Here is a 10986-nt window from a genome sequence, read left to right as displayed (position 1 = left end):
GGAAGTGGATCTTCAGGATGGGCCAAGGGCAGTGTCAAACCGGATCTGGTACATCCTGAAGATCCACTTCCAGAACTGGGAGCAGTTCTGGTCGATCCTGAGGATCCACCAAAACCCACTTCCAGAACTTGATGATTATTAAGATTGAATGTTGATAAATTATCAGGATTCGATCTTAATAACTTCAAAACGATATTATTAAGATTCATCCGGTAACTTTATTATTTGAATATACTTAATAACCTGATAAAAAGTTGAAAGCGTTATTAAGATTTATCGGTATTATAATCGGATCTCAATAATCTCTAGAAATTATTAGGATGGTTATTAAGATACGAATATGGCACAGCTATAATTTTATCGATTTTAGCTCTGCCAGAAGGCATTTTGTACTTTACATTTCAGTTCGATTCAAGGTCTGCGAGTGACTGAGTCGTATAACAATTTTGGAAGGAGTGATTTAAATTTTGCAAGTTTTTCAATTGAATAGACGAAAATGAAAATTCAAATGGAAATTGAGTCGAATAAAGTTGAAAAAGTGGCAGCTCAAAGTGACTGGCAAGTGATTGAAACTTATTTCAATGTGTTGAATCATATCATATCTTCAATAGCGGCCGTTTACATGAGTTTCTTGTGTTACAGTACTGGATATAAGCCAATTAGCTATCATTCTTGGCTCTGTACAATTGGAGTAAGTGATTTGTATCGAAAAGCTCAAAATAGCATAGTTTTCTGCTAAAACATAGCGAAGTGTGATGAATTTTTCTCAATTCAACTCTTTTAAAACCAAAAATGTATTTTCTGCTGTTGAAACAAATGTAGTACCAATTGTTGATGACACAAGCGATCTTAGCACTTTATTCGGAAAATGTGTGGTCAAAGCAACACACTAGACAAACGCAAAAGACCATCCATTGGGTGTTACAAGCTGTTGGTTCTTCGACTGCCATTCTTGGAATCATCATCCAATATATTGACCGGAGCCTAAATTCAAAACCACATTTTTCAAGCACACATTCGATCATTGGATTGATCGCAGCCATTTTCACATTGATTGGCATGTTCAATGGCATTTCAGCACTCTGGTCGATTAAACTCAAAAACTACGTTCGACCAGTTTACTCCAAATTGGCGCACAATTTGCATGGCACGGTTGCTTATTCATTAGGTAAATGACTTGATTTTAACTCTATTTATTGTTATCATTAGTTTTTAGCATACGCAAACCTAACACATAATAGATTTTTGTTTAAAATTGCTAATTTGAACATAAAAAAAAGTATTTTAAAACTATTCAGCGATTGACTTTAAATTCCAACATAAATAGTTTCGATAAATTGAAAAATTCCCATTCTTCCATAGGTATGACTGCTCTTTCCTATGGTTACGATCAAGATTACATGCAGGCCTACTCGCGTGAAGATATCCGAATGTGGCTTCAAGTATTGTTGTTCTTTTCATCCAATTTGACATTGATCGGTGCTTCTCGTGCAGCTCTCAATCATTATCGCAATGCCAAAAATTACAAAAAGACACAAAATGAATCTATGGAACCAGTAAAATGAGCACAAATCGAAGGAAGACCAAAAAAAAAAAAAATTTTCCCTAAGAATATGATTATAAAAAAACTCGACTCCTAATAACATAAATAATTTCTATGTAACTAAATCAACATTTTGTCATGAACGTATAGCATTTTGCGCGACTGGTAACATCAAATTAAGAAAAGTATTGAAAGAAATAAAGAAAACTTAAGAAATTATGAACATGTGTACAAACACTTGGAATCGCCAAATTGGAAACCGTGTTAACTTTGGATCAAAATATTTGTTAAGAATCGAATCATCTACACCATTCATTTGGAAAAGTTTCAAAAAATTGACAGTTAACGCAATTTCTACTAATCTATTTGAGTTAACGAGTAGTTTGGCCTTGTGCATATCAGTCTAACTAGTACTATACCCGAAACAGCTATTTTAGTCTAACTCCACGCGAATGCGGATGTTTTTGATAAATATTTGGTTGGTGCAGTAACACAATCAACGAACGTTTTCCGGCATACGCAACACAATCGTAGATCGCATCTTCTTTTTGTTTTATGTTCATCGCGACGAATGACGCAACATTGACGAATGTTGTGCAAATATTGATAAAAATATTTGCTCCAGTGCACAAATTGTATATTATTTAGTCATACTGAAAGTGTTTTATTCTAAAATATGAATATTTTTGCTGACCCAATACACACTCAATTCAATAAAACCATTAATTACACGATAGTTTTTGTCATTGTGGAATTAGATTATATATTGCAAGTTCAGTCACAGGCGAAACTGATTTGAATTTTGTTGATAAGCTTGACCAATTACAGTAGCTCTAAGAACTCCCCGTTATATTTATGTACGGAATTTGATCAGTAAATGCAAATTATCTATTTTCGAAGATCTTCTTTGTTGAAATTCATAATTTTGCAGCACTTTTACTATCTCAATTCGTGAAAATTTAAAATTTCCAATGTGTCACTCATCAAAAGTAGTTCGATCATTAATCGACGATTTTGGAGTCATTTTTGTGGCGTCTCCACTCGCATTTAATTTTCATTGTAGAAGCTTGCTTGTCAAAGTTCAAACATCATTGCAAACATATGGAAGTGAAGGAAATGACGCCAAGCTGCTCGAGGTTATTTTTATGAAATTTACGGCCTTATATCAATAAGTCGTTCAGTTTAAAAATGACATTAATTCCCATGAGATAACCTAACCGGAAGTTAGTTTATCAATTTCAGCTCTGTCAATTCTTGAAGACGATTCACATTTCACATCTCAATTTGATTCGAGATCTGCTTGTGGCTGAATCGTTTAAGAATTTCGCGTGGAGTGATAATTTCATTATATTTCGATTTAAATATTGAAAGTCTTTTAGTTGAATAGTCAAAAAATGGAAATTGAGTCGAATAAAGTTGAAAAAGTGTTAGCTCGAAGTGCTTAGCAGATGATTCAAACTTATTTCAATGTGTTAAATCATGTTATGGCTTCCATTGCTGCCGTTTACATGAGTTTCTTGTGTTACAGTACTGGGAATAAGCCAATTAGTTATCACACTTGGCTCTGTACAATTGGAGTAAGTGATTTTTACGAAGACCCCAGAATATCATAGTTTTTCACAAAATTTATGATTTTAAAAATAAAAATGTATTTTCTGCTGTTGAAACAAATGTAGTACCAATTGTTGATGACACAAGCGATCCTAGCACTTTATTCGGAAAATGTGTGGTCGAAGCAACACACTAGGCAAACGCAAAAGACCATTCATTGGGTTCTGCAAGCTGTTGGTTCTTCGGCTGCCATTATTGGAATTGTCATCGAGTACATTGGTCGAAGCCTGAATTCAAAACCACATTTTTCAAGCACACATTCGGTCATTGGACTGATCGCAGCTATTTTTAACTTGATTGGCATGTTCAATGGCATCTCAGCACTCTAGTCGATTAAACTAAAAAATTACGCTCGACCGATTTACTTCAAATTGACGCACAATTTGCATGGCATCGTTGCTTTTCTATTGGGTAAACGATTTGATTTTAACTCTTTTCATTTTCATTGCTAACTTAAATTTAAAAAAAAACATTTCAAGACTATTCGACCTGGTGATCAACTTTAAATTCAAATATAAACAATTTCGATAGATTATAAAACTCTCGTTCTTTCATAGGGATGACTGCTCTTTACTTCGGTTACGATAAATGTTACATGCAGGCCTACTCGCGTGAAGATATCCGAATATGGCTTCAAGTAGTGGCGATCTTTTTCATCAGTTTAACATTGATTGGTGCTTCTCGTGCAGCTCTCAATCATATTCGCAGTGCCAAGAATTAAAAACGCATAAAATGAATCTCCAAACACAAATAAATTTACCTTTTAATAAAAACTAATGTTTATTTTTAAAAAAAAGTTATTAAATCAAATCAAAACAATTTTAGTTGGTGCGGAAATTTTAGAGTTTACGTATTGCAGGATTTGTTGTTTTACTTAAAAGTGTTCCTATTTCAATGGCTTAAAAATAAAATGAAGAATGAATGAATGAATGGGACCAGTAAAATGTGCACAAATCGAAGGGAGACCTGAAAAAAAAATAATTTTTCTCTTGAGAATATGATTATAGTGTGGATTTCATGGCCAACTTTCAATAACTATCATTTTATCCTTACCATTTATTTGCTAGTCCAATTAGAAACGGTAACTTGATGAAATTGAATCCCTTAAAAAAAGCTTAAGTTCGATTGGATGGCTTAAGAATTATGAAATTACTAAAACTAAATGCTGTGGTGAAAACGGTAAAAGTTAAGAATTGCATCATAGAATTAGTCTAGAAAATTGAATACGAAAGGAAATCACGACAGTCATTCTTGTTAAATGTTAGTTTCTTTCTTCAATGACAACCGAATACATTTTTTTTCTTCTCTCAATGCTTATAATATTGAATCGGGACATAATTTGGAAATCATACGAAATTCATTCTTTCACCCATTGGAACTAATTTTCTCTTAAGCTCTAATGAAATAAATTAATTTTCCTCCAAATCGAAGTGAAAATCGCTTCAGTAACCTAGCAAAATGGCTTCCTTGCAGGAGGCACAACAGTTTTCGATATAGAAGTCATACGTGCACAATTTTGCTCTCACCACTGTTTGGCAGTTTTTGTATACATCAACACATTCTGAAAAATAAAGAGAATAAATTGTTTAATACTCGTCTATTTTCACTAAATTTAGGAATTTTCTTGAATAAATTAAATTTTATGCGAGAATTTGCAAGAAAAACAAAAAAATTCACTCATTAAACTTACTTGGTGTGCTGTCATTTTGAATGAGTCGAACTTTAGGTTCAACATGTTTCTTCGTTGGCACAACAACAACTGGTTTAATGGCCTCAGTCGTTTCCTCGGAATCAGACGAATCGGCATCACATTCATGTGTGTTACAACTTCTGAATGCTTGTGGTCGTTCCGAATACCGGCATTTATCCGACTCCTTCAATAATGAATCTTTCACGTCCGGTTCGAAACATTTCACCACCCGGCGTTGTGTACCAGATCCACAGCTTCGTGAACACTGAAAAAGGATTACCATTCAATTGATTATTAATTTAAATTCATCACTTTAACGTTTCATTGTAATAATAGCTAGTTCGATTTTGTCATAATATAGATCATGTCCTATAATACCTCTGTCCATTCCGAAGAATGCCACTTGGGTCTGCAGTAAGAAACGTCTTTCAATTCGCACTTTTCAATTGTAATGGGTTTCGTCGTATTTTCCACATTATTCGAGTCTAAGCACAAAGAATCGCCCACAATTTGATCGTCTTTGATGCAAAGAACCGAGCGAGATCGCATCAAATTGAAACAATCACCAAAGCAATTGCTCCACGGGCCAATGAACCAATCTCCGACGTTGCATCGCGTGGTTTCCATGCATGATCTGGTTGTGTCTGGTGTCAAACGAATGTCACAACGATCGTTTTTCGCTGAACGATCACAGAATATCGAACGGTATTGTGTTCCTTCGCCACATTTCGTTGAACACTATGATGGGAAATTACCATTGCATTTTCATTAAATATATATATTTCTATTTAATAAATAACTTATCTTTTTTTTTTTGGCAAAGAAAAATTGATTAAAACCAAATTATTCAAAAATTGAGCAAAAAATCAAAATACCTGTTCACTCCAATCGGAAGCAATCCAAATGCCTGGTTTGCGACTTTCCAAAACATGAGCTCGTTTGCCAATAGTTGAGTTGCCGATCAATGTGATTGGTTGCGAATGGTGATGATGGTGATTTTTGTCTTTGCCTTTGTGCGAATGATGACGATAGTAATCCACTTGTTGTTTCGGGCAATTACATTCTTGGTGAGCGTCTGGTTTCTGTTCCAAGCATACGACTTCGTTCACATGAATCACAATGCCTGAACTCAACTCCTGTACACATTCTATATCTCTGGTTTGATAGTCACGTTCATTGGGCAGTCCACAGTTACAAGCACTCCATTCATCGACTTTCCAATAGGCTGGACATGGCTGTTTGTTACAACGCAGGATTTCCTCATTTAAAACTGGCTTCGTTTGATGGGCACATCGTTTGTGATTGTAGAATTTCTGTGAATTTCCCTCACGAACGCAACGAATTATCGGCGTTAAACTTCCACCACCGCATGTTTTACTGCATGTCGAGAAGCTAACTACTTTCCACGTATATTGGCTGTGCTTTTTCTTTCGTTTCTCTGATTCAGCTTCCGGTGGCATATCTGCTTCCATTTCAACACTGCGCACTGTTTCATCGACAGATGAAGCAGAAGATGATGACGGTGGATTGACGGGTATCAAGTATTCGTATTTAATTCCGGGATTTTTGCTTTGACTTAGAACCTAATCAGAAATACAATGATTATTAGAGAAGCGTTGAAGCTCATTCTTTTCGCAAGAAAGCCAGCAATATTTCTAGGTTTTTCTTGCCAATCTATGAAATAGTTCTCCATACGAATGGATTCGAATCAATTCAGAGACTGATTGTATTCGTATGAAGAAGGAAAATAATTTTTGTATAAAAAGATAGAAAAAATAGAAAAAAAAATCCCTTTACCATCAAGTGAACCGCTTCTCGAATTGGTCCAGTGGCCGTGATCCATTCAGTGACACCCTCAGCATTTTCGTCGCTCGCTTCAACGGCATCATCGATGCGGCGGTAGTCAAAAACGGCACCAGCTGCTCTGTACACACCGCTATCCGAAATGATATTGTCTCCATTGATGATAAACGAATGATCGCGCTTCAATACTGCAAACGCAAGAGTAAACGAGTGAAATTCATGAATAAAGGCGTTTTATTGGTCAAATTTTATGGCTTTACGCAGTAGTTGAACGGGACAGTCACTTAATTAACTGAAAAATATTCTGTCAACACAATTAGCCTATATATAAAGGTGATAAAGCTATCATAATTTTGTTTCGTTTTTTTTTTTCAGTCATAAAATACTTTGTAATAAAACGAGTATAAATGCACTATAAATAGTCTGATTAAAAGCACTGTGTGACATGACAGTAAGTGTGTGAAAACAGTTGCTCGTTTCGAAAATTAATTTCAACCACATCAAGTGGACACATCGAAACATGCATCACAGTTTGTATCAGTCTTTCTCAGCCAAGCTCAATCATCATTACTCTTCCGTTTTCTACATCTTTATCGCAGCACATTTTGATCATGGCCAAGATTCGTCGCTATAAAAACCATTGACTGTTTTCCGTAAATCACACTCATCTCTGACTGATTTGAATGAATATTGGATAAAATTCAGACGTTGAGCTGGATCGAAGCTATATAATGAGGAGATTTATATGCACACAAATTGAAACTAAACAACCGTCCCGAGGTGATATATGAGTGTATTATGGAAATTGAACACGATAAAATAATGTAAAACGTATTGCAGTTCCGAACCGTGCCAAAAACGAAAATTTCAAGATTTAGCGAGAAGATTTGTAAGGTTGGCCGATTATATGAACGACTCTATCGATTTCGGTTGACGGTTTGAATGATTTGCTAAAGACTGCCAATTAAATTTGAAAAATGAACACACATTTCTTCCTATCAAAACTCATTTTTTTAATCTTTTTTTTTTATTCTTTTTCGAGTTTTTTGCCTCATTTTTCTTTCTACCTTCTTCTTCCAACCTTTTCTCTTCCAATCCATTCTACTCCAATTAAAAACCATATTTTCTCACGTACCCAAATAGTTGTCGCTGTTTTTAAGCTCAAGTATGGAGATATTGGAAGCTCCAGCTGGTATGGTGGCAATGTTGTAGTATCCGATTGGCAGTGGATTTTCGGTAAATATTTTGCTCACTTGATTGCATACAGTGCTTCCGCATCGAACGGCTCCATTGTTCATGAACGCACCTGTCAATATTCCACTGTTGTGAATGGCCTATTCAAACGCAAACACACCGAATTTGATAAAAAAATCACAAAAGCTGTTTATTTGAACAAAGAGACAAAAAATGAATATGGTGTAACTTGTCTTGTGAAACTCACCAGGCAGACGAATATAACGGTAAATAAACGCATTTTCGCTGTTTATTTGTTTAGGACTGGAAATAAGCGAGTATCATTTGCTTATGTCAGATAGTTGATAAATTATCGTTGAACTTCTGATTTTGGATGTGATAACGTATTGCTTTATTCGGGTTTTTTTTTAGTTCATAATAAAAGAAAAACAAATGTCAACAATTGCGAGAGTAAAGCCAAGTATCGGCGATAATTAGCACATTTGGAATTTTTCGCCCTTATCAAGTGCGGCAAATATTTTTCAACTCTCAACAATCTTCGAGAAAATCGGCTCTCATCAAACGGAATTTTCCGCGATTCATCTTTGAAAACCACTTGAAACGATCGGACAGCATTCGATGCATCAAAACACTCCAATCGTATTTCGACAGTGGGGTTTTTAAAATTAGATTTTCTCAATTGGATGCATTTGATGGATTGCAACACCATCAAGTGAACGAAGAAATGCGTGGAACACTCATTTTCGTTCTGTATGGAAAATCTTATCTTTTGAGCTAATGGGCGAAATTTCGGAACTAAAATCGCCGCTTTGATATATGATGTTTTTGTTTTGAATTCGATTTGAAACTCAATAAAATACTCCCAATTCGGAGAAAAAGATTTCACATGACTCTGAACAGTTTAGAAAATAAGATAAAAACTTGTGAGTTCCAAGCAAGAAGAGAAAAACTGTTGAAAATCCCATTTCAGCAAAGTTATTTCGAGTATTCCATTTTTTTTTTCTACCAAATTATCCGAAACTAAAACAACGAAGATAACTCATTGAAATCGACATGTATCCATTGAATTGCTTTCAATTTGCCAATAGCAGCAGCTTCGACTGCTCAAGTCGAATCAATTAAGTGAGTTTGAGTATTTCACAAGATCGAATGCACTTTGCAGCGTCCATATGGCTGCTGTGATTACCCGTTTGATTCACATTCTGTTGTTAGTTTTGTTGTTGTTCGGTTGGAATTTCATATGATGTCAAAAGCAGAGCACAACGCGCTGATTTATATGAGTCATATCATACATCAAAAGTGCCGTCGTTGATAACGGCATTTAAACTCGAATTTAAATGTTTTTAACAAATTAGATTCTCGCGCGAGTTCAGAGTGGCAAAAGCACGTTCGCGGAAGGATTAATGGGTTGATAAAGAGCATGATGTGTGTGTGTGTGTGTATGTTGTCGCCGTCTGGCAATTTGCGATGAATTATTACGGATTTCATTTGGAATGAATGACATAGTTTTCAATCAAGCATCAACGAATTTTGCGAATGAAATAAACGAGTAGGCTAAATGAGTTGGACCATTGCCAAAAATGTTTTAATCACAATTGTATCGTTGTTTTGTTCATTGCCTGGCGTGTCTCTTATCATATTTTCCGTTGAATAAACACTTAAGCATCGGGCGTGAAATCAAGCGTATATACATGGAATCGTAAATAAAAGCTGAAAGTAAACACGGAAAATAATAGTGCAAATATATGTTGAAATGTCGTCTTCAGGATCAACATGTGCTAATACAAGTAATAATATTGATTTTGAGATAGATTCTTCCTCCTATATTCGAATACATAGTAAACGCATCACAGGAAACTAATAAATTGACTCAGAATTTTCTCTGCCGTCAAGAAATTCATTTATATGGAACAAAATGTTGCCAAGTTGCGGCCGCATCGCATCGAAAATAATTTCTAATGGCTATTTAATAAACGGAACAAATCAAGCGAAAACCAAAAAACATTTTTTTCGGGATTGGAGCGGAGAAAGAAACGCAGGCGACCATATTTTATCTATATTATGGTGTTTTCGTGGCGCTCAATGCATTAGCAACAACGCACACTGTTGAAATAGCCAATCGAACTGGTTTCTTCTCCGTTTTTTTCTCCACTGAACAAAGAGAAATGAAGAGAGTTTCGCAATAAGTGAAAATATTTTGGCGGAAATTCCTAGCAACAGAATACTTAAAACTAAATAGTCTGAATCGAAGATTGTTCTGAGCGCGAGCGTGCACGAGTCTAATGCGTCATAGAGTCGATAGTTTTGAGTGTATCGTTATTAAACAGACTCATTGGTCATGCTCGATGGTTTCATTTTTGATTTAGTATTTCCTGATAGCAGCCTCTTACCGCGTTGAGAGATCTAACAAAGAAATGAGTAAAAGAAGAAGAAAAAGCAGCGCGCAAACATTTCCACTTTAAGACGGTGCAGAAAAGTGGCGTCACCACTACACATAATTATGATTAATCCAATATAATAACTTTTCTGCCGCTAACGAGAGATTCCTTCAATATTTTTTCTATTTTATTCGGTTTTATTCCAACTGATTTTTTATGACAATTCCGCGGTAGGTGAGACCGGTTGATCGCCTCATTTTAATGTATCAGTTTTCATTTTAATCCATGAGATAAAAGAATGTGATGATAATTTACGATGGGGATATGTACAAATTGGTAGTGCACAACAACAACAACGACGACAAAATATAGAGGACACGCTCTGGCGTCTCTGCTTTTTTTGCAGTTTGATGCATAAATTAGTGGAATATGATTGGAAATATGCAAATAGAAGAGTATTTTAAGAGTGGATTTTTAGATTGGAAAATGCCATAAACAGCGCGAGCTGTCATGTTAACGTGAACGCGGTCGTTTTGCTCTCAATCAACTAATTCGAAACAAAGAACTCAACGAGCTGAATCAAACACCTGATTTTGTGCATGTCAGTGTTTTTTTTCGTGTGTGCTTCGTCCAATCTCGAGGTAATGGACAGCATGAATTTATTTTTTTGCTGCAAATATTTAGCTGATACAGTGATATAGTGAGAGATTGCCTCATACTGAGAGAGAGAGAGAGAGAGAGAGAGAGAGAGAGAGAGAGAGAGAGAG

At 35.5% G+C, this 10986-nt stretch overlaps 2 protein-coding genes across 3 annotated transcripts in view; one reads left to right on the top strand and one right to left on the bottom strand.

Moving 5' to 3' along the window:
- The first annotated feature begins 496 nt into the window (after positions 1-496).
- Positions 497-1588, top strand: LOC129567324 (transmembrane reductase CYB561D2-like). The gene is made up of 3 exons (XM_055444096.1): positions 497-691; positions 823-1168; positions 1363-1588. The coding sequence occupies exons 1-3, from the start codon at positions 497-499 to the stop codon at positions 1563-1565; spliced, it is 744 nt and encodes a 247-aa protein (XP_055300071.1). The 3' UTR covers positions 1566-1588.
- Positions 1589-3909: 2321 nt separating this feature from the next.
- The window catches only part of LOC129567541 (thrombospondin type-1 domain-containing protein 4), a 21327-nt gene continuing 14250 nt past the window's right edge, over positions 3910-10986 (bottom strand). For both annotated transcript variants that reach the window (XM_055444583.1, XM_055444582.1), the window contains exons 8-14: positions 7783-7981; positions 6642-6835; positions 5720-6427; positions 5223-5582; positions 4845-5109; positions 4208-4715; positions 3910-4120 (exon numbers count right to left, since the gene is read on the bottom strand). In XM_055444583.1, coding sequence (XP_055300558.1) covers positions 4597-4715; positions 4845-5109; positions 5223-5582; positions 5720-6427; positions 6642-6835; positions 7783-7981 — 1845 coding nt within the window. In that variant the 3' untranslated portion in view covers positions 3910-4120; positions 4208-4596. The remainder of the gene's footprint in view (positions 4121-4207; positions 4716-4844; positions 5110-5222; positions 5583-5719; positions 6428-6641; positions 6836-7782; positions 7982-10986) is intronic.

This window comes from Sitodiplosis mosellana, unplaced genomic scaffold (genome assembly GCF_009176505.1).
Source record: "Sitodiplosis mosellana isolate CC-2019 unplaced genomic scaffold, AAFC_SMos_1.0 Smas_scaffold_11, whole genome shotgun sequence".
Taxonomy (NCBI): Eukaryota; Metazoa; Arthropoda; class Insecta; order Diptera; family Cecidomyiidae; genus Sitodiplosis; species Sitodiplosis mosellana.
This window is presented reverse-complemented; position numbering and strand designations above follow the sequence as displayed.